The 24385-nt window shown below is 42.7% G+C and overlaps 1 protein-coding gene and 1 long non-coding RNA gene across 6 annotated transcripts in view; one reads left to right on the top strand and one right to left on the bottom strand.

The window, feature by feature from the left end:
* The window catches only part of PCYT1B (phosphate cytidylyltransferase 1B, choline), a 39194-nt gene extending 16203 nt beyond the window's left edge, over positions 1-22991 (bottom strand). Inside the window, exons 1-3 of one of the 4 annotated variants that reach the window (XM_062608057.1) lie at positions 14777-15031; positions 2864-2963; positions 1356-1472 (exon numbers count right to left, since the gene is read on the bottom strand). In XM_062608057.1, the coding sequence (XP_062464041.1) occupies positions 1356-1472; positions 2864-2963; positions 14777-14893 (334 nt within the window). In that variant the 5' untranslated portion in view covers positions 14894-15031. Of the gene's footprint in view, positions 1-1355; positions 1473-2863; positions 2964-4620; positions 4673-14776; positions 15032-22407 lie in introns of those variants that run through there. The other 3 variants (XM_062608055.1, XM_062608054.1, XM_062608056.1) reach the window with 3 other exon arrangements.
* LOC134158299 (uncharacterized) lies at positions 1461-9812 on the top strand. Of its 2 annotated transcripts, none has more exons than XR_009962706.1 (2): positions 1461-2306; positions 2456-9812. It is a non-coding gene; the product is annotated as an uncharacterized LOC134158299 (long non-coding RNA). The 2 variants fall into 2 exon arrangements; XR_009962707.1 differs by having other exon boundaries at positions 3083-9812.
* Positions 22992-24385: the final 1394 nt, after the last annotated feature.

The following is a 24385-nucleotide window of genomic DNA, read 5'->3' on the forward strand; positions in this document are numbered from 1 at the left end:
ACTTATGACACCAGTGCTTTTGCAGCACAAATTGTATGTGGGTGTGGAAAGGCGCCCATTTTTCAAACATGCTAAGACACAGTGCCTTGCTGGGAAAAGGTGCTGATGAGTGCTGGCTGCTTTGTCCTTCACTACAAAAATAAGGGCAAAATGAAGGTATGTCATGAATTTCAAAGGAGCCAGGCTTTTGCCCCAGAGCTCCTTTACTGATCTGGGACACCCCCCACTCCTTTAAAAGCAACAACAAAACCTACGTAACTTGGGAGTTTTTTTAAACCTCACAGTCTTGCACCCCCACCTGCTTCTTCTGCAAGCTATCTGGCTCAACAAGAAAACAAGAGTCATAATGTTTCCTTCATAACAAAGGGATGTCTCCTTTCCCTCCAAGGGAATTACCTTATTTCATAAATTTAAGAGTAAACCCAAAAAGTGTGTTTACAAGGAGCTTTTCCTCTTCCTCTATCTTGGGGTTTTTTTCCTCCCCTTTCAACTGATGTGGGACAAAGATGCAAAACAATGCATCTTAGTAAGTGTCTGAAGGCTGCATTCACATTTGCTTTATCATCACTGCTGCAAGCATTTGAGCAGCTGAAGGTTGCTGTGAAATGTTTATGAGAGGCATATCTGAGCCCCAAAAGTGCAGGGAAACTGGAACCAAAATGTATGTTTATGAGGCCTCAGGAGAGTAGAGCTAGGCAGGAAAGAGCCACCCTCCAGTGACAACTCAGGCGCACACCAACTGCTGAACAGCTGTTAGGCAACCACACAGCAAGAAAAGAAGATACTCATAGCAAAAATACTTATAAGAAAGTAACCTGCCCAGGGACACTTGTGAGCTAAAAACTACATTCAAATCATAACCTATATTTGGGCCTCCAATGATAACAGGCCAGATTTAGCTTCTCTCCTGATATTGAAGGCTAGGTCTGCACACACACACTGACCTGGCAGGCAGGAGCCGTGGGCTGTGCCTGGCTGGCAGAGGGACTGAGAAGCCAGAAATAAATGAGTGGTTGATCTCATTCACTCATCTCCATCTTTGAACAATTTTGAGTGAATAACTGAAAAAGGTAAATTATTCATATGGAGCTATTCTAAGCTCAAAGTCATGCAGGCACCTGCTTTAACTAAACGGGAATTGTGCCTGTACTGCTGAGGGCAGAATTTGACTTTTACTTTAATTGATGCAATTGTAAGATATAATTCAAGGCAAATGGCCTATAGAAAGCCCCCAGAGTGAAAGCAGCATTCAAAGTCATAGTGTATAAACAGCTGGGGGTGTGGGTATGGCAATAACTCTCTAATACTGAAGCACAGAAGCAAAAATTCAGTGCAATAAATAACTCTGATCTTACCTCCTACTAATAAGTAGCTATTTGGAAATAGAGTTTTGGCTTGCATAAGAGCTCTAGCATGGCCAGAGTGGAAGAGGTCAAATATCCCATCTGCATACACTCTGACAGGTCTGTCAACTGTGGAAAAAGAAACACAACAGTAATTTTTCAGACCCAAACAAGTTGCACTTAATTGTACTGGACAGGGTTTTGTTCCCAGATGATTGTGGAGATTCACCCCAGTTCTGATGCTCAAAGGCACCATGGGTAGACTTGGAGTGTTTTATCCTGCTCATTACTTGTCCTTCTCTCTTCTCTCTGCTGTTTTCTCTCAGACTTAGCCTATTTATTATCATCCATCATCCCTATATTCTAATTTAGCAAAAATGTCATCTTCCTGCCTCATTCAGGGTTCCACCATATGCCTTGTTCTTTTCTCTCTGCCTTTCTAGTCAGTTCTACCTTCTGGATTTTTCTTTTTTTTTCCATATTTTTTCATATCATCTCCCTTTTCCTCCTCTCTTGTCTGTGACTTTCTTTTTTCCACAGCGTAGTGCTGTAAAAACGTATTGCTTATGTCTTCTACATAAACTTTCACCTCCCTTCTTTCATACTTCCACCAAGCTTTTCTCTCTAACAAGCCTATGATGTCTTTTTCTTACCATCCTCCTGCTATTACCTTTATAACTCTTACTTTCTGTATGACATCTTCAGCAGCAGGCTCCAAACAGAAAAAGGACTTGCTTTACCAAATGACACAAGTAACAGCTGTGCCATTTCCAAGCAAAAGGACAGTGGAGATGAGAGCAACAGAGCTCCAGCCTTCGTGGACTGTAGTTCAGTGCTACAGAGAGATGTCTCTGCTGTCAGGACATCCCAGGGAGAACACTGTTCCTTGCAGAGCTGACTGGAAAGCTGCGGCTTACCCCGATAGAGTGTACACGTTTTGAAAGCTTATTTTAAATAAGTAAAGTAAGTAAACAAAAGTGCTTTTTTTTTTAAGTCTCTTGTAATTTAGGGGGCGCTGAAGTACATATCTGGGACTTTATGTGAAATCATCCCATTTTTGCAGCCCAGCCACAAACATTCAGATAAAGAAATTGGGCATGGTTTCTTTGCAGACAGCAAATGGCCTTTAAGGCCACTGAAGATCTGATGTGATCAACAAGAACATTATTGAAATAAGATTTCCAGCATACAGGGGCAACATGGGAAGAGAATCCAGGAGGTAGCCACTACACAAAACAATTTTCAGGCTGTCTGAAGTGGGCTGACAAGCCTTCCTTCTGACCAACATGTGGACATCCATGAAAACATCAAACTCTAACTTGAAATGTTTTCTCTTGTTTTTTTCTCTAACAGAAGATAATGGCCCTATAGTTGCTGCTTTCTTCCCCATTACCTGACAGCACCAGATACCAGACTGGCCTTTCTGCTTCCAAGTGGAAGGCACAAGTGGGCATTGACAGATATAAGGGAGAGCCTGTGCTTTGGGAGCACCCACTGCTGATGCAGTTCTCTCCACATACCTGGTGTTCCCAGGCGGGCTTGTGCGATGGTTAGCTTCTCATGGGGAGCTTGGCACTGACAGCTTGTTTCATCGGCAAATGGAGCAGGTGTTGTCAGAGTCTGGAAGGAGGAAAAAACACAAAGAAAATAAAAATATTTTTCCATCAAGTAGTTAAAAAAGAACCATCTAGCTAGTGCAGGATGCTATAACCTGGCTTAATGCTGGTTTGTTCTCTAAGGTGTTTTGCTTTTTGGTCACCCCTTTTGGAGCATACACAATTCACACAAGGTAAAATGATGAGGAAAAGAAAGCTTTCCAAACACATCATGCAACCTAATTCTTTGTTGAAAAGCTCAAACATTTTTGAGGTGGGTGCATTTACATCTTTTTTTTCCTGTTTGCAGAACAAAGTCAGGTTTGATGGTACAAGCAGCTTAATCCTTTGTTAGGTCTCAATGACTCCAAAGGCCCAAGATGCAAAATGTGTTCTGCTACCTGTAAATAATAGCTGGGTAAAATAACTGGGATTTGGAAAGTTTCAAATGAGCCACCTCTTCATAAGCACCAGTTCTTTCCACTGACATCAGTGGGACTGCGGGTTGTTTTGCTGTGTTTTTAATCAGTATCCTATATAATTTTGAGGAGCCATTCAAAACAATGCAAGAATGCAACCAGAAGCCCCACCTAACTAAAGCTAACCAGGCTGCAACTCCTTTCTCTGGTCTGACACATACTGTAATAGTACTAACGCTCTGCAATCACAGCACTACAAGAGTAATTGCTCTGAAGAGCTTACAGCCTAAAGATACAAGAGAGGGAGTAAGGATGTATGAAGAATGACGTGGCATTATCTGTCAGGAAACTTGATTTCAGAAACTGTATTTTCTGCCCATGCCTATGTAGGATGTTATCAGCGATCAGAACCAGATATTTATTACCTTCCATATGGTCTGATATGAAAAAACATGCTTCTACTGCTCTTGGCTTGAAATCTTTAAGAAATCATAGCTGAATTTTGGGTTGCTTTGTTTTTGTGAGATGAGGTGATGGCTGAGGCAAGCCGAAGGAAATCTATCATCCACTTTGCCTCTACCACAATTTAACTGGGACCCTGTGGCCTTGCAGCTGTGGTTTGGTTGGGTTTTGACAGTGACCGCTCGTGTGATGCACAGTTGTCATACCAGTTTGAGTATCCATGGTCTATCATAACAGAAACTCTTTCCCCCTTTACACTTTTTTCAGCTTTTAGATGCTGAATGCTTTTATTTTCTTTAGCATCCCTGAGATGTTTTAAGACATGTCATGCCTAATTGCTGCTGACTATGGTCTCACCGGCTTATTGCATGGAAAGCTCAGAGGACAGTAGTAAAATGACAGCAAAGACTTAAAGATTCATATCCAGCTCTTTCTGCTGATTTACTATTAATTTTGTCTACTGAAAGCACTAAAATTTTATGCAGATTTCCCCCCCCCCCCCCTCCATTTTTCTTTCCTTTCCTTTCTTTTTTTTTTTTTTTTTTTGTAATCTTCAGTGTTGCAGGAAATCATCATCACTAGTATTTTAATGATGAAAATCACAGCATCTCTGTACAGACAAGGTTAAAAATGGAGAAACTATGACCAAGTCCAGGTTTCTGGGTTTCGTGGACAGACGCTGTTCATCAGGCCACCCATGCTGCACAGTGTAGAACATTACACATAATCATACCACACCAGCTCCTTTATTTTCTAAATACTGTCTTTTTGCTTCTGGCTTTGTGATCTCTGTGTGCTAACCTGTCTTTTCATCTCCAAGCAAGGTCAAGTTACACAGCAGCCCATACAGCCTGATTCCTGCTGGGATAAAGATGAAGGCAGAAATGTTAAAACAATAATGGCTATGGTCTGAGGCCTGCAACTGGGAATCAGATCGTAGCTCAGCATAGGCTGTTTCCTTGGAGATTACTTGAAGAAAATAGGCCAGGTTTGCAGGAAGCTATCTTTCCCCCCTACCCCAGGCAAACACAGTGATGCTTTTAATCCATGTAAATGCCTTTGCCACACTAAAATTTTTCCCCCAGCCTCTGCTCAATGAAGAACCACCTCTATAAGCTTCTCATCCGTCCAGCTTTTGTAAACGCTCATCATTAAAGTTCACTTTATGGCCAACCAGACCTGTCAATATTCCCATTACCCAGTGACCTCTAAGTCACTGGATATGAAAATACATTGAATACAATAGATTAAAATCAGCAATATTTCATCAAAGCCACATAGAGAAATGCATAAATATCACGTGCTGACAGATTAAGGGAAATACAGCAGTAGCTTCCCAAAAAGTAACTATTTCATTTTATGTGGCTTAGAAAAAATGTTGCTGAGCTTAACAAAAAAATCTTGTGAGTAAAATAAGATGGGATCATTTGAGCATAAGAGAAAATATTTCAAGAAATTATTAAATCCCAGAAATAATTTATCACACCTTTTTCAGTCTGCATATAATTGCTTGTATTCTTTCCAGCTTCTTGTCAGTATTAACTAGAATTGGGAGAAGAGAGCAAGTAATTTACATAGCAACTTTTCATTTTGGTTAATCCATTAAATTACTTTTAGAAGTTTGCTTAGTTTTGCCAATAACCAGATGGCTAGACAAAGACTTTGTGCAAATGTACTTCTGTCTTTCCCTGACAGATTTCCCTTCATCTGTGCCTTCATTATTTTCTAGGCATTTACATTTTGCAATTAGTCAAGCAAGTCAAATTAGCCTTGTATTTTGGATCAAGGTGAGCTGCTGAGATCTGCATCATCCTGTAGCAGGGTGCTCTACAGCCTAAGTGCAAGTTTAGTGATGCATTATCTCATTTTGTTTGTTCAGCACCTGCCTCCTCCTTGTGTAATTTGGTATTTTTGTACTGGAAGCTTCAGTAAATTCATCCATAGTCACCTGTTCCCTGCCTCTATCTTTTCTCCCCTCAGTCACATTTTCAGGCTGAAGAGCTTTGCCACATTTATTTGTATGGAAGCTGGCAGGCAACTTTGATTATTTTTTGTAGCCCTTCTCTGTTAAATGCAAGGTGAGTTTTACAGTGTTTGAACTGATAATTCCTCTGGCTTCTAGAGCTTTAATAGATAGGAATAGAAAATCATTTACATGGTGCTCACGCTTTGTGGTTATATCTTTGACAACATAAGCACCTTACACCTGGTGTCAGCAAGGAGACCTTACTTTCATTTAAGTAGACCAAATGCCACATCATTACTGTATTATTAATATGCAGTGTCTACAGAAAGCTTATTACTTGTTGTAAATGGAGAGTCACTGGACTCTCTCCATTAGGACATGTTAGTGATACTTCAGAAGATGTTAAAAAACTCTTGCAATGCAAGGACTATTTCCTGGGAATGAAGATGCTGCATTCAATTATAATTTAATTCACTTCCATCCTGTCCAATAACCCCTGCATATCAGAAACCATTCATTCTATGACAAGTTTAAATAGTATCTTACTTGCATTCTCACAATTTTGCAAAATAACTGAATGATGCTCAATAAACTTCAGGACATTAAAAGATGGAAGGTAGGTAAAGGGGGGCTTCCTAGCAAATGCCTCACAGTTTCATTTGCACCCATTACCATCTTTGTAACCCCTGACTATATTTAATGAGATGGAATCTCAAAGAGAAGAGTAGATTGTGGTAGGCAGCTCTGAGCTGGTTCTGTGGTGAGATACTTCGTGAAGAAACCCTAAGTGACAGCTAGAAGCAGCTTATTTTCAGATATATCTCGATGCTGCTGTTCTATTATCATTCTTCATAATAGCCATTTAACTCAGCTGCTAGTAAAAAAAATAAACATTCATAGCTTATGTTTCCAGTGAAGTAAAAGGAAAGTGGCAATTTGTAGTGGAGTCATACCACTGAAATAACAGGTTAAAGGCACAAGCAGCTCCACACACTCCCTTTTGTTTACAGGATATAATTAATTGGGTTGTTTGCTTGTTTTCCACGTTTGGTTATTGGTTGTGTTTTTTATATAGCAGCAAGGAAGACAGAAATTTTTTTTAAATGAGCAAACGTAGATCCATCTATGCCATAGTGCATCTGCCATTGTGGCTCTGCCTGTAGAGTAATTGCGTGCACCATGTGCTAATGGAAGGTGCCAATCTTTCATTTTCTCTCCTCTTTTTTTCTTTTTAAATTCACACAACTACACTACCTTCCTCACCACATGACACAGACAAAACTGTTGTCCTCTTTGTATACAGAAGAGATGTACCGTCATCTAAGATTTTGCCATCAACAAATGTCTAACAAATTTTCAGGTCTTGAACCACTACAGCTACACAGGCAAAACTTGGTAGAGCAGGCTGGGCCTGTGCTTTTAAAACAATTGAGCTGACAGACAAATTCTGTGGGAGGTCTGATGCTGTAATCTCCTTTTATCTCAGAGGCAGTATTTAAAACACATAACTCATTTTACTGGAACAAATCATGTGGGTAAGATCTGCTCATGTAAGGAAAGATTATTTTGGGAACCTGCTCCTGATGTTGGCAAACAATAATTACAGGGCAAGAAACACTGACATCAGTTTTAAGGCATGTTTAAAAGAAAAACGCTATCAAAACTCTTGAGAATGAATTAAAAATACATGCTGAATTTCTTAAGTATGAATACTCTTTGCAAGTGGAAAGACCATGTTAAGGACTACCAGAGTCTTCTCTTAATGGTTCAGGGAGTGAACATTATGAAAGATGAAACTGAGGTTGTCTCATATATTGCCTTTAGTAACCTTGACCCAAACAGTTAAATTTATGAGCAGTTAAGTAAGTCGTAACTGAGTGTTATTGGTATGTGCCTCCAGGTAAGTTTTTCACAAACAATTCCAATATTAATGCATGTATAAAAAGAAAACCTAGCCTGTTCTCCCACAGTTCTGCTGACTGAAGGAAGTGGATGTAAACTAAAAACAGGGCAAACTAACCTAAAAAGAACAATAACTTAAAAAAAGAAATAAAATCTGTTTGCAAGCATTCCAAATTGCCTTATTCTCAGTTGCTCTTTTTGGGCTTTATCTTCAATCAAATATACTTTGCTGCTTGTTAGTATTGTCAGTAATGATTAAGTACAAGATGCAACTACAAATGGAAGATATCACACAAGAAAAGCAGTTCCCACTGCCTTCTCAAGAAGCACAATGATGTATATATGTACAGATTAATAGATTATGAAACTAGAACAACTATTATATAATCTAGTCTAGTACTTGCAAAAGGCCAAAGAATTTCATGACAGGATTCCTGTGTGCCAGCCATAACTTTTGACTGAACTGGAATATGCTATTTAGAAAATAAAACCCATCCTAGAGGTAGGATGGCCCCCAAGTCAAGCAGAACTCAAGTGAAAGAACTGCTGCTGAAGCACCTCAATCTCCATGAACAGCAGCTGGAAAAGAATCGTGACCCTTGAGAGCTTACCCACCTGAGCCTGCTCCCTCCACAGCTGGAAGGAGCGCTGCTTACAAGTGACCCAGGTAGGACTCACTGAAAGACCAAACTACAGCTAAGGTGGCATGCAGCCTATGAGCCTAGATATCCTCTTGTCCTGATGGCTAAAGACCTAGCCAAGCTGTCAGATGTCCCAGCACTGAGGAGGGATATGCAGTATTTCAGGATAAAGAAGTGTGTGGCTCCTTCAACAGGGCAGTGGTTATCACATGGAAGCCTGCAGACACCATGGCAAAACAAGGACATTGCAGCGGGACCGCAGAATCAAACTGCCCATGGTGCATTTGCAATTCAAAGCTGAATGGCAGGTGCTTGCTGGCCCACAAGTAATGCTGAGGTTTGGCCACAGTCAACAGACCAAAAACATGTAACCACTGCTCTAATGCCACTCTGTGTTCTATTGATCAATCCAGAAAATGGAGATAATGTCAGTTCATATGGTTTAGATTTCTAATACCCATTTCTTTTTGCTTGTACATTACTGTACAAACCTGATGTATGGCATAAAGGACCTAACTTCATCTTCAATGTAAGCAAGGGTTAATCTACTGAAATCAACTGAGTGATAGCTAAACTACTGCATGAATCTGACCCAGTATTCAATCTCTACTTGTGCTTCTACATAAAGAAACTTAATGCCTATCATCAATTATTTCATGTCAGATGTAGGCCAGCATTTTGTATAAACCGTTACTCAAAACAGAGCTGTGTTGAAGCTAAAAACCCCACCATTTTTCCTCATGCACAGGAGGCACATAATCTCTGCAGCTCCCCAGCTGGCAGAAGCACCCTGGGAAGAAGTATTTTCCCAAAGGGAGTGCACTGGGCTTCTCTACCAAATCCCTGAATCATCCAGTGCCTTTCACAGGAGCTTTTCACCTTATGCCATCTGCCTACGTGTGTGTAGGAAAGGAAAGCAGATTACATGGAAACAAAGGTATAAGCACATATTGGGATAGACAGTTCTGGCTGCATTGAGTGTCTATGCACAATCCTGGACGTGTGGTTACGCGCTACACATACCTTTTGCCTGGATGGTTAGCATTTGGTTCCTAATTCTTTATTTCTTCTGTTCCATATCCATATATGTGTTCAATTATTTTTTTTACATTTTATAGCTATGTTACATTATAATGTGTTTTTGAGGAGGGAGCAGAAGGAATCTATTTACACTGATTTTCTTACACCTTTTTAAAGATATGATACAAACCTTCACAGTAATGACAACAGCACAGTTTAAGAAATTGGTAATATTCTACTAATAAAAGCTGCTTCTAAAATAGAACCTCATATATACATTTGACAGCAAGGAATGCAATACATAGAATGTAATGTTTTCTCCCTGTGTTTGTGTGTCATTTGTGAATCCTGCAAAAATATCTGTAGTTCTGCATGAATATGTATCTTCAGAGATGGAACTATGACATTCCAGAACATAAACCAGTTCCATGTCCTTTGATGTAGTAAAGGGAAATCACAACAGACTTTTGGTGTCTTTTAAGTGCAGCAAGATTTTTACATGTCCCCATGTGCCAACCATATCTGGCATGTTTCTATGGGTTTGTGCTTTTATGTGTAGCCAACATTTCTGAAAATGAAAACTGACCCAGAGCAAAATCCAAACTTGTAAAGAACCAAAAAGATATTTGGTCAAATAAAGTCATTTGGGATTCCTTAATTGTAAGGCTATTTACATATATATATTTATTCTTAGTTCCACATTGAAGTAAACAGATGGCAGACCCCCTAAGTCATAACATCACGTGAGAGAGAAACAGATGCATGGGACACTTTTAAACCACAATAAAACCTCCTAAATTCATCATTAGCTCCTCTGATTAAAATTGCATATACTTTTCAGTGACACAGGAAAGATAAATAGAACGCTCATGGAAATAAAACATCTGAAATCACTCTAGAGGTTTCATCAGACCCTCTCAAAATCTCATTTTCAAATACAGAGGGAGTAAGGCATCCAGGGATGAAAACATAGGAATCCAAGGCATGCAAGGTTTTGTTGCAATTATTTCAAATGTTGTGTTTAACATTTCATTGCTTAGCAGCAGCAACAAAGAAATTGTCTAAAGGAGTCTAGTGCCCTTTTAAACCATTATACAGCTCTGAGTGAAACTACTAAAACATTCTCCTCTACCCTTCAATAAAAGTACCCCAGTGTGTTCCAAATGTCCTCAAATAATTTGAAAAAAATTCATGTGCTCTCATTTCTTCTAAAAAAATCAGTAAAATGGCTAAAGCAGCCAATACCTAAAATGATGTGAGAACTGTGATCTTTAATTGTACCTGAGTCTCATTCTCCGAAGTACTGTAGATTCAGTGGCCACAAGATAATTGATACCTATTTCCTATTGAACTGTAGAAGTCTGTAGCTTCTGAATCTCAAGTCAAGGCAGTAGAAGTAAATCCAGGCTTGGGAGCAAGCACTGGGATAGCCAGGGTGAACCTCAAATGGCCCTGATGCTTAAAGTGCCTTTGCAGAACATGTTTTATCTGCCACATGGATAGGTCCTAGGTCTCCAGCTACTCTGCCCTTCTAGTGGTGATGCTGAGCAGAAAAAAATAGGTGTGTACTTCTCACGGGGCCCTGATGCCATTTCCTGCACAGGCAAATGAGATCTGGCCACAGCTCGAACTGCCTGAGAAAAGGCATCTGATGGTAGGCAGCACAGATCTCATTTAACAGTGATCTCAGGTACAGCCCAGTACTCCTGGGATCACATTGCCAAGGACAGAGCAGACACAGCAAAAAGCACCTATCTGCTTCTTTACATCATCTTGAAGATAGATTCACTTTACTTTCAATTTATGAAAACTGCTGCTTAACTCCTGCCTGGCCCTCTACCCATCATCGTCCCTGCGACCACAGCCCAAAACAACCACCTACCTATCTACTACCTCTCATCCCCTGTAGCTAACCTTGCGTTTATTCAGGTGGATTTGGTTTCTTAAGGTTCCTTAAGTTGTTCCTAACTTTCCCTGTGAAGAGCCTGTATTCTTGATTTGGGCTCAATCTTACATTGCACTCAAAGCACAATGAGGTAAGCACTGTGATGGAAATGTATGTTTCATTGCCCTGGATTCCCTTAGCTGACCTAAGGACTTCAGCCAGTTTTGGAAACAAAACATTGGTACCCAGGACCCAACAGTACATCCCCAGATGTTCCTACTGATGCCTGTGTAGGATGACAGAGGCGTTAAATATAAGGAAAAGAAGCTCGCAGTGTGTTCAAGGGGAAGATGAGATCAAGCAGTAAGTTTTGAAGTTTAAGTGAGTTTCAATGTGTATTTGCTTCTGGTTTATCTGCAGCACTGTCCTTATAAACTGCCATTGTTTCCTTTTATGAAAGACACTCTGGAATTACCTTCCTGGACAAAGTGTGTTGAATGCCTGTTTGTTTCTTGCAGGGTGAAGACTCAGGGTAATTCTCAATGTGCACACCACTGCTTTAAGCAGCTGCCCGCATGTGGGACCAAAGTCAAACTCTTGATAACAAAGGACATAAGTAAATTACAAAAAAAATAAGCAAATCATTTCACAAGGCTTTGTAGTTACTCTTTGGTGTTCCCTCCTATGGTATCTCTGCCATCCAGTCAAACTAAGAGCTTGTCTTTTTTGCAGGACTTTTTAGTACAGACTCACACAGGTAAACCCTAATGCTGGGATAAACATAAAACTATACAAACCAGGACTGGAGAAATGCTATTTCTGTTTAGTTCTTTACTTGACTACAAAACTGCTAAAATCACTGCTATGGATAAAGCCTATGACTCTAATTGGTTTGTTGCCCTGTTGTGCATTGAGACTAAGGTACGTGCGTCACTCAGAAAGAGATTTGCCTGGCATTCAGGTATGTGGAAGTTGAAAATGTAAAAAAGGCAAAGATTAAGTGAGAGATGGACCAGGGGAGTTGACTGAAGCACAAATGCTCATTAATGCTCTAGTTGGTTATGAAAACCCAAAGAGTGTCTTGGGGAAAAAAAATAATCGCAATTTATATCACAACAGTACTAGGCACTGGAAAACACCAGGTCCCAGTACATACTGAAACTTAAGAATTGCCTTCAGTGTCCCATATCTTCCTGCTCTTTGAAGGAGATAGGGGCTTTCTTTAGTCCTACTGTGACACTTACTGCCAAGCTAGCAGGGTCCATATCCTAAAATCAGAGGATCTAGTGCAGGTATCCATTAAAAATATTCACAATTGTAAGGCTTTAAATAAATAATTCCTATTTCAATGAAAAGGATGACAACTATTTCAGAAAAATCTAACCCTCTTTCACCTTCTAAAATTTGAGCTGATTTGAAGTTACATTTTTTTCTTTACAAAAATTGTTTCCTAAAAATTAGCCTATATCAAGGACTTTAAAACCCAGACAATTGATTTTCAGGACATTTAATAACCAATGAACAACATTAACAAGTCATCTCTAAGTATCACAGGCTTTACTTGCCACCAGCTGTATCATTCTGAGGGACCAAACCCATCCTGAGGTCCAGGATAATAAAATGATACTAAAATGTTAATTGAGACACCATCTTTAATTAACGAAGTGACTTGGTTACTGGCTCACCACTGTATATGCTACCTTCAAAGCAGCTGGATCAGAGAAAGCACTGAAGATCTTAAAACAAATCTGACAAGAACTTGATATCTGTGTTACTAGATCACCTGTCAAGGGGTGATTCACTTTAACTCTTCAGGTCACCAGCTCTGAAATCTTCTCACTTCGACATGACCTGACTACACTTGCTTGCATCCCTCCTTGTGCCCCAGCAAGTACATTATACTTCACCAGGCAATTTTTTTTTTCCTGAAGATAACCTAGAGTTGCTTACAGATAAGATGCTACTTTAAAAGGACACACTTTCCATAAATATGTATTCAAAATGTCTCCATTGTCCATTATTGGTACTCAGGAAGTTCTACAACATCATAATGAATTACTGTTTTATTTGCGTACTCTCGCTGTCACCTTAATTTCCACAGAAATGGTACTGGAAAGCAAGATACTGTAAATACTGGTATCATATTGTCAGTTCTCTCTTTAAAATCTTTTAAAATGTCAGACTACATGGAGTAATATATTCAAACGGGTTGTTATATCTGAGCTTTTGACAGAGAAATCTAAGACAGCCCGAATGAATTAACACACTGCAGTAACAACATGTAAGCTAACTTTGCCTGTTAAAACAGCTCCAAAAGCCTCCCATGAACAAATTAACAGTCTTCTTTAAAGTTGATTCTAATTATAATACTACCAAGTAGAAAACATTAATTTAGGTCAGCTCAAGTGACTGCTGCTATTTCTTGTCATATTGGAACAATGTTTCAACTATAGTGTGGAATTTAATTACTGAAGTTTGATGTTTAAATATGTTTCAATTAGGACTGAATTCTGGTGTTAAATGATCTAATTTCCAGTACTAAAATGTGGCATCCCCCATGCACTTTCACACCTCAACATTGTCCTTGCCTTTCTGTGTGTGCATGTACGTATTGTTGTTATTATTTTTCTACCGCCTTGCCAATGGTGAGTACGACGGTGGGGAAGGGAGTTATGGGAATAGTAAAAGGCTTAAATAAGAAGCAAGGAAACATTCCAATTATTTTGAATTAGTACATGGAAAAAGGGCAGCTCTCAGAACCTTAAGTCTGGCGGTACAGCAGCCTTGTAAAGTTGCCTGAAGGATCTGAAGGAAACTTCCCTCATCTTCAACCAAAGCAGTTTATTTTGGCTGTCACTCTCCCGGTTCTTCCCCATCCTCCCGTACCCCTAACACCGCAGCTCTGCAAGACTCTTCCCTACACGTCCGCAACGGAACAGGACGCTGCTCTGCTGCAGAAGCGTGCTCTGAAGTCGCGGGAAGCGGGATTTGCCGCTCCCGGGTGCCCCGCACCGGGCGGGTGGTCACGGGAGGGGAGGACGCGACCGCGGCCCGGGGGACCCGTCCACTGCTTCCTTTCAGCGTGCTCTGCCCCTCGGAGTCCACTGCTAGCCACATACAGCTTTTTTATTGTAACACGGCTTTACCGAGTCGCATGCTCCCCACCACCCGGGCTGAAGCCGCGGCCCCGTGCACCGGCCGTTTCTCCCCAGCCCCTCACAAATGCGGGGGATACGCTGGTTTTTTGCTTTCCAAGACGGGACCAGGAGTCCAGCCAGTCTGCCGCTACTCCCCAAGCGCAGCCTGGAAGGCCCCTCAGCCTGTGGTGGGGGGCAGAGCCCCTTCCATTCGCAGCCTTTGTTGTTCCTTTCCCCGCGGAGGCGCGGCGCTACACAAAGGGACCGGCCGTAACACGGCAGCGGCCTCCCTCCCTCCCTCCCTCCCTCCCTCCCTCCCTCGCCCGCGGCCCCGCAACGTCCGGAGGCTCGCGCGTTGCGGACCGAGGTGGGGCCGAGCCCCTGATCAGGGCCAAGCCCGACTCACCAGGCGAGCCTGGGGGCAGGTGTGCTCTAGCTCCTCCATGGCCTCTGAGCACCGCGCCTCAGAGGGGGATTTCGGGATACCTGTTTCTGACTCAGCATCGGCAGCGAGCACTGGCATGGCCGGCGGCAGCCTCCTCGCCCGCTGCTGCCGCCCCCCGGGCCAGCCCGGCGCGGGGCTCCGCCGTCATGCGTGGAACCACCCCGCGGGGGGTCTTCCCGGCAGCCGCTGGGGGGCACGGCCGCCGCGGGTCGCCATAGCAACCAAGCGGCCGCCGGGCCACCACCCCCTCCGCGCGGGGGACGCCGCGCTCATTTGCATGCAGCCTCCTGGTTGGCTGCTGCGACGCCGCGCCACCTACGCCCCCGCGGCGGCGTTACCTGAGCGGCGGCCTGACCCTGAGCGCCTGCTACGGGTCCCTAGAACCGTGCTCTCCCCGCGCCGCACCGGGCCGGGTGTGCGCCCGGCTTAGGGCCACGCGTTGTACAGGAGCTTTGTCGGCATTTGGGAGCCTGAGAGGCACCGAGAGCCGACGGGGTGTATCTTCCCCTAACCCGTGCGCCGCTCCCGCCCTCGGTAGCTCCCTCACAGTAACCTGCTGACGGCAGGAACGAGGAGTGGCGGGAGGAGAGGGTGCTGAAAGGACAGCTCCTGCCCGCAGCTCCCCTCTTAACGGCAGCCCGCGCCTCACCGCCCCCTGCTGCGCGGGGTGGGGGGCGCAGCGGCTGCAGCGTTCCCCGCGCCCCCCGGTCACCGGCACCGGCTCCGAGGGCGGGCCCGGAGCGGCCGCCCGTTTCCACTGCCCGGCGAGCGCCTTTCCCAAGGAGAGCTGAAACACCTGGGCATGGCCCATTCGTCAAAAGAACCCGAGGCAGGGGTGCCTTTCTCTCAGAAATACATATTCACTTCAGCTTGGGTTGAGTTTCGAGGCAATGCTTCTGCAGATCTGTGGTACCAAGGCAAGGAAGTTGCTGTTTAGGGAGAGGAATTCCAACAGTTTCCATGATAACGTCGTTCTCTGCTTGCGAGAGATGGATAAAAAGGACACAGTCGTAACAGTAGCAGCTCTGTCTAAATGTAGCAAAATGTTTTGAACACAGCCAAATTTGTAACAGAGGTCCCAGGCCCTCACGGGGATCCCGGCTAAAGACTGCCCAGGAGTCACAGCTACGTCTTCAGAGTGCTGAGCCACGGGCGCAGGTTGCACAGAGAAGCTGTGGCTGCCCCATCCCTGGCAGTGTTCAAGGCCAGGTTGGACGGGGCTTGGAGCAACCTGGCCTAGTGGAAGGTAGCCCACAGCCAAGGGGTGGAACAAGGTGACCTTTAAGGTCCCTTCCAACCCAAACCATTCTATGATTCTACGACTTGAGAACTTAATTTCAAATGTTTTATCTTTTGCACTTCCTCAAAGAAGGCCAAGTGCAATACAAAAAATATATATGCTATGTGAAAGGAAAAGGGGTAGGTACGCAAAGGGAGATGAGAAGAAAGTAGAAAGAAAAGATAACCTGAAAAGTAAAAATAAGACAGCAGTCAAGAAAAAACGAAGAGGTGACTGAGCAAGGAAAACAGGTAGCCAAACTAAGTGCTGTCTCAGGGCTGATTCTTTTTGTCATAACCAAGTTCCTTACCAGTTATTCTGTGAGGACTACTCACACATTATGGAAATGATTAAACCATGATTAATGCAGCACTCTGACCAAAATTTGTACCTCATTCTCTTAGGAAAAATATTTGTAGGCATGCTATGCTGTCAGAAGAATATTTGGACAGCGTGGCTGGGCAGTGTTAGGGCTAGTGTTTGGCTAGCGCTAGCCAAAGGCAGCAGCAGGTAGTGCTTTTATAAGCCCAACCATGTACAACAGCTCTGCAGAGATAAGTGCTGGTGTGCTGAAGGAGCAGCACCAAGTACAGATGTATCTGGGGTCAGTGTCCAGCCCTCCCTGACCAGATGGGTGCATGGGAATAGAGGTGAAAGGGATCTTCTTGCATCTGGACAATTGCCAATAAACTGGGACTGCAAATTCCCTTACCTTTTATTTCTTTTGACCACAAAAGGGGGAATTTCATCTTTGTTCTCAGGCTCAGAGTTTGCTATTGACTATGGCTGCATTTTGATTTGCCTTTTTTAGAGATAAGTTTTTCCATATACATGTGGCATTAAAGAATAATGTCTCCCTTGCAGTGGTGTTACCACCTAAGCTGCGAAGAATTTCGAAGTGGGTGTGAGATTCTTTTCTTGCTGCTTATTTAATTTCTACCTCTGGGAAATACTTCTTCCCCCCCCCCCTTCTGTTTGAACAGCATGATTAAGAAATGATGTGTACCTCATTAATAGAGAGAGTTGAAATCACAGAATCATTAGGGTTAGGACGGACTCTGGATATCATCTAGTCCAACCCTCCTGCCACGGCAGGGCTGCCTACAGCAGGTTACACAGGAATGTGCCCAGGCAGGTTTGGAGTGTCTCCAGAGAAGGAGACTCTACAACATCCCTGGGCAGTCTGTTCCAGTGCTCTGCTACCCTCAACATAAAGAAGTTCTTCCAGTTCTTCCTCATGTTGAGGTGAAACTTGTGTTTTAGTTTTTGGCCTTTGCTCCTCATCCTGTCACCAGGCACCACTGTAGAGTCTGGTGCCATCCTTCTGGCACTCACTTTTGAGATATTTACATGTACTAATGAGATCCCCTCTCAGTCTTCTCCAGATTAAACAGACCCAGCTCCTGCAATCTCTCCTCATCAGAGAGATGCTCCAAACCCCTGATCATCTTTGTGTCCCTGTTCTGGTCCCTCCCCAGTAGCTCCTTGTCTTGTACTCTGGCAGAGGGAAGGTTGTGGGGTCTGTCATGTTTATCCAAATGGAATTTGTCATGCGCCATCCTGGCCCTGATGATCTTAGTCAATGTACTGGATATATTGAATAAGCTATCCTAAATTGTGTCTTCTTCTAGCTGCAGAAGCAAAATGGGCTTTCAAAAGGCTGGAGGGTGTCCTCTTTACTCTCAAATAAATAAATAAAAAATAGGTTTGACTGGAGAAGCTCAGCAGATGGTCTCCTATAAATCCTCACAAGTCAGCCAACTTCTAAAAGAACAGTGGAGCAAGAGTTATGGGTGGGAAGGTTTGTGCATCTAATTCTTTTATGTAACCAAATATCCTGCACCAGACTGAGCCTGGTCTCCTGGGCATCCTCCTGTCATTTCTTCAGAAGTAACTGGGACATATAGCCACTGCCTTTAATGACTGAGCTCCTGGCAACAGCTGCTTGGGCTTGAATAGACATCTGATGCGTAAAAATCCTGTACCAGGGTGCATAAATTAACAGTACATACAAACAAGCCAGGAAAACATGATCCCAGTCCTCTTAACACTAATTCCAGCCAGGGTCTAAACTGAATAGATGGCAAACAGGGTAAAATCTTAGCTGTTATGAAGGTTCTGTCTGATATGTGGTATTTTGTCTTTTTTTTTTTTTTTCCTACAAGGAATTTCAATTTGCAAACTGGAGCAATTAACTCTCAAAGTATGAAAAATACAGGATGGGCCACAAGGATGATCAGGGGACTGAAGCACCTCCTATATGAAGATAGGCTGAGAGTTGGGACTGTTCAGCCTGGAGAATAGAAGCCTGCGTGGAGACCTCATAGCAGCCTTGCAGTATCTGAAGGGGGCCTACAAGGATGCTGAAGACAGACTCTTCATCAGGGCCTGGGGTGATAGGACAAGGGGTGATGGGTTAAAACTTCACTGGAATGGGTTGCCCAGGGAAATTGTGAATACTCCATCCCTGGCAGTGTTCAAGGTCAGGTTGGACAGAGCCTTGGATGACATGGTTTAGTGTGAGGTGTCCCTGCCCACGGCAGGGGGGGTTGGAACTGGATGATCTTAAGGTCCTTTCCAACCCTAACTATTCTATGATTCTATGTTTAGGTGTTACATTTAAATCCTCTTCTTTCTCAGACTGAAAGTATTATCCCCCTCTAACCTCCACAGGCAGCTGAACAGTACAGAGAGAAATATTCTGTATGCATTCTTCTGTATCTTCAAGCCCCCATTTTAAAATATCTCCTTACTTTTTTTTTTTTTTTTCTATCTAGCCATTCATATATTTTAAATATCTTAGTGGAGCACTGATCAGTGCCCACAACTGGAACTAAACAAATTTCAATTCATTGTAGACACCAGCACCTATAAATCCTGTGTCATGCTTTTATCATATTACCACGTTAAGCTGATTGTAGCAGGCTAGCACTGGTGAGCCAACATGGCTGAAATCTGAACAAGAATTCATATGTCCACTTCCCTCAGAGGGATTCTCTTCTCTATATTTGATGGAGTAAGATAAGCAAGAAGCATACTTCAACAAACGTACTACACCTGGGTTCGTAGCTATGCTGTTTAGTGTACACTAATTGCATCCTTACCTTAAGGCAAAATCCCTAGAAGGAGCAAACTCTTCTTGGAAATTGTGGATAAACCATTAAAGACCTCAGTCAACTTGTGCAGGGAAATTACATGCATTTCACAATTACTTAACAAGGAGTGCTTTCTGATCCTTCTAACAGTAAAGCAGCAATAGATCCTGATACCTGCAGCACAGTGTAACGACTGACATTCAAGCCACTTGGTAACAAGGTATTTTGGCTTAGTTGCTCACAGTTGTCCAGTGACTTTACTACTACAGAGAAGTTTGTAAACACTCACTGAAGTCTCTAGGCTAAGGACAGTAACATTCGCTTTATTAAAGCAAAGATATTCTGTCATTCTGATGGCCTTTGCAAAAGCAGGGTCTGGAATGCATTGCAGCCCTTGGAAAGAATATCATCAAATGTCTGAAGTGCTTCAGGGGATCTCAAGCACCTGTATAGCACAGCAGTTGTATTTAAAATGGTCTTTGCATGAGAGAGGCTGCAAAAGTCTTCTGACTTAAAACCACTTCACAATGAAGAGAAATAGAGCCTCATGTAATTCTGTACTCGTTCGGAGGTTTGGCAATTGTGATTGTGGTGCGCTGTTTTCTATTTTCATGAAAACAAGGCAAATTTGGGCTTGGATATAAATCACTTCACAGTGGTGCCTGGCTCATGGCTGTGTGAGGTCTTCTCTGGCAATGCCTCCTGAGTTATCAGCCTGACCCTGGGTTTTGGTGTCCCCACCATGCTGCCCCCCTGCCCAGCCCCAGCTCCTGAGTTGAGCCCTAGCAACCTCTGGGGGCTGGCCTCCAGGGTTCCTGCCACCTGCAAGTCCCCTCTGCCATGGGCCTTTCCTAGGCCTTTGTCCCTCCCCTGGGTCTGTGTCCTTGAAGTAGCCTAATGTCAACCCACACCAATTAAACCACTCTATTGCAAACCCCTTCTGTTTGGGAAGGGGAGCTGCTGCCAGGGCCCTGACCAGCCTCAACTGCCCTCTGCTCAGTGGCTGTTTGAGTTCGAGCCTGTGCCACTGGCCCTTGCCAGATCTGAGCTGCAGGAGTGCTGGTCTCCAGCTCAGCCATAGCCATGCCCCTGGCTTCCTAGCTGGATGTTGGACCTTCTTTGTCACTACGAACTTGTCTGGGCCGTGTCTGACACTGGCTACCATAATCAGGTCTGATTCTGGTCCCCACCCATGGGCTGACTTCGTGGCTTGACCTTAGATCTGTCTTATCACCATGGACTTGCCTGGTGATCACTGGGCTGCGTCTGATCCAGGTTACCACCACTGGACCTGACCCGGAGCTGCGTTTCTAGTTTGACGTCAGACTTGTCTCATCACCATGCACTTGTCTGCTCTGGATTCTGGGCTGACCCTGTCTCCTCTCCTGGGGCTGCCCTGCTCACAGTCTGTAGGGGCTGGGGGAATGAGGCCCGGCTGTCCTGCCAGACTTACCATGCTGGGCTCCCCTCCCACATGGAGCAGATGGCCCTTGCTGCTTTCCACAATGTGAGTAGCACCTTCACCAGCACCAATCCAGCAACAGAGAGTTGGCAGGATTACAACTAGACTTTGCATTGTCTCACGACGCTGTTCACCTTTCTGCTAAAGGGACATGAAATGGTGAATGCTGAGAATATTCACCCCTGGAAGCACATTTGATCTTCAGCCAGGTCTTGAAATGTAACAGCCTCTCTGTAATAATATTCTGCTTATAAATTACTATTCATTTTTGTGCAATTGTAAGGAGAGAGCGATGAAAGTAGTTAAAACAGAGACTTTCATGCTGTGGCAATAACTGTACACTCTTGAATACCACTGGCATCAGACTTAATTCCTAGGCATTATAATTATGTGAGGGCTCATTCTCTGTGAGTTTGCTCTCACTTGTCTTCCATATTTAATTTACATTGTAATATTTTGTACTTTTCTTCTAGGTTTGAATAGAAATATTGTATTAGGCAAGCAGGCGATGAAATTCTGCTCTCTGTTCTGATTAGTGTAATTCCACCAATTCTGGTTGAGTTACTAGGACTTGCTGTAATTTTAACCATAATCAAAATTTAATGTGTGTGTGGGTTTATTTTTTTTTAAAGCATCTTCATTCCATAGACGTTTTTGCTGTCAGAAGAGGGGAAAATCAACATAACATTCTAGTTTCTATTTCATGTTTGCATTTCAGAACCTTAACAACCTAACAGCAACTTTATACTCTTCATCCTGATGTTGGCAGGTAGCTCAGGCAGGAAATTAAAAAGAGCTGTCCAGTAAATAAAAGGCATTTACAGGTCTGTTAAGCAAGGAACCTACCCTCTGAACATAAATGTCTGCATTATCTTTATTGATAAGCAAATGGAGAAAAATCTATTTCTTCATATTTCTATCAGTTAACTACCTATGAAGAGTTCTAAAAACAAAGACCTTCCAGTAAGTAATAATTTGAGATGTTTTGGTTTATGTAATCTGTGCTCCTTTAGGAGTTTAGTCCTCCATACAGTTAAGAAATTCATGCTGAAATGTCATGTGAATAGCACAGTTTAGTAAGCAGCTGCTGAAATGAAGTAGTCAAAACTGGATCATATTAGATACAAAAACTGTAAGCTGAGTGATAACATTAATTCAGACCAATGTAAAGATTAAGAGAATTAAATAATCTATGTTTGATGAAAATGTACACATAGAGCATATACACTGACATCCTGAGCACTACCACACACCCACACAATCCTCCTCAAAGGTAGTCCATACTTAACAATACTATAATAATGTTTAGGCACTTTGAGTTAGATGTTGTACAGGTGAACATGCTACCTCACTATAATTCATGGTTTAGTCACATTCTGGTTTATGTCACCCCTCTTAGTTTCAACAGAACTTTTTTTTAGTCATCAAAAAAAAAAATACCAACCATAAATTTTAATGTCTAATGTCTAATGTCTGAATCTAAGAGTTTTAACTTTTTGTCCTATTGCCTTTGAGACAGATCAAGCATGCTCTATACATAAAAAGACAAAAAACTATCCTCAATACAGTAATTATTTTGTCCATTTAGTTAGGTTTGATATACTCCATTTGTACCTTTATATGTTAATATATATTACTGTTTCTATCATCTTGGAGCTCTTGCAATGAGTTTATAATATTTTCTACTCATAACTTAAATATTTAAATTACAACACTAAAAAAACAAAACCCATCATGGAAAACACATCTGTGTCACCTTTTGTTGAAATCTGGGAGTCTCCCGAGCTTCCTCTTCTGTACCATGTTTTTGGCTGCCTACCATCTTGGTTACTGTGCTTCCCTTGCACTTTTCGCTGCAGCTATTGCTCTCTCAAGATTCTTAGATGGCTTGAACTGCACAGCAGAATTCCCACTTCTTGTACTTAAAAGACAATTGAGCAAAGGTCATGCCAAGTTGCTCTTGTATGCCTGTCCCAAGGGAGGTTAAAGATCAGCTCAAAGTCATCTGCTGTGATAATGCCATTTAGCAGAGGAAGTCCCAAGTCTTGCTGGATTGTTTTTCTTTTCCAAAGCAAAGTGCATCTCCTGATACCCCCTCTTTTTTTTTGTTTTTTCTGTTCAGTATTTAAATATGCTTGTTATGCTGTACTGCAGGAAACAGATGCATTCTTGTTATGGCCAGAGATGAATTTAAGGATTGAAGTAACATTCATGAAAAAGGCTTTTGTTTGACCTGTGCTGTCCCACAATGGAGTAATGGCAACAACTTCAGTTTGGTAAATTATCTGTATCACTGCATACCAGCTCAAATCATGGCATCACCTGGATGACAAACATGCCACCGTTTGTATGACAGGTGACAGAGTATTTCTTTATCAAAATATTGCTTTATTTATCAAAAACATTAAAACCTCGTCAATTCAAAATTCCAAGGCATGCGAAAGCTAGGAATATGTGAAGGGTGGTATCACTCAATTTACATTCCAACTGAAGAATTTCATGACATTGTTGCTTTTTTACCGTAGCTCAAAAATGGTGCAACTTCTGATTTTGAGCTCCACATCATGTTTAGTGATGGGATCTTGTTTTGTGCATGTGTATAAAAAAAGAAATAGACCAAACTTTTGTTTGGATACACTGCACCAAAAGAAAGGCAGTCTGTAGCTGTCATGATTTAATCCAGCAACAGCACAGAGCTGCCCAGTAGGATGGGGAGAAAATTAACTTTATCCCAGCCCAAAACAGGATGGAAAGTCAGACAGATATTCTTCCTATAGCTGTCAGTGTTTGCAAGGTTGCATGTTTGCTACGTCCTAGCTAGTAAGTAGATACTGCTGAGACAGGTGGTCTCATTTTCCTAAGTGTCTGGGAATGGGCGTTTGAGCTGTTGCGGTTTGTCTTTTGGCACCAGGGTGCTGCTACAAGTGGCTAGGGTTGGTTTTGCTTCCATCTAAGACTAGGTTCAGCAGCGAGAGTTAGTGTTGTGCTAGGAACTGTGTAGGTAAGTTAGAAGAACTGACATCTGGTAGGTTTATTATTTCTCTCTTATGAATGTTAAGGAGTCCTTGTGGAGAAGGAAAACAGATTTCAGTTTCAGAACCATAAAAATTCTCTCTTCTACATAGTTGAAAATAGCATATCCAAGCCGTAATACCAGTTAATGCTCCTGCAACAGCGTATCAGCTGTAAGGAAGAGTCCTATTTGCTCTCAAGTGGCTCTGCTGTGTTGGTGCCCCCTGCCTTTGTAAGAAGCTGGAGTCACTGCCTACATATCTTCATGAGCAGCAAATGCTCCTCCAGAAAATTCTGAAAATGATGGTGCAGGATCTACGGGTAGTGAGGGCCAGCACTGATGCTTTTGAAAAAAACAACCCAGTCAACCCCCTAAAAAACACAGAATCAACCAGGTTGGAAAAGACCTTTAAGATCATCAAGTCCAACTGTTACCCCAGCACTGCCAAGACCACCACTAAAAAATATCACTAAGGGCCACATCTACATGGTTTCTGAACACTTCCAGGGATGGTGATTCTGCCACTGCCCTGGGCAGCCTGTTCCATTGCCTGAACACCCTCCCTGTGAAGAATTTTTTTTCCCCAATATCCAATCTAAACACCCCTTGGTGCAGTTTGAGGCTGTTACCTCTTGTCCTATCCTCTGTTACCTGGGAGAAGAGACGGACCCCCAGCTTCCTCCATCCTCCTTTCAGGTAGGTGCAGAGAGCAACAAGGTCT

Source organism: Pezoporus occidentalis, unplaced genomic scaffold (assembly GCF_034315485.1).
Source record: "Pezoporus occidentalis ecotype Australia unplaced genomic scaffold, CSIRO_AGI_Poc_V1 ctg129, whole genome shotgun sequence".
Classification (NCBI taxonomy): domain Eukaryota; kingdom Metazoa; phylum Chordata; class Aves; order Psittaciformes; family Psittacidae; genus Pezoporus; species Pezoporus occidentalis.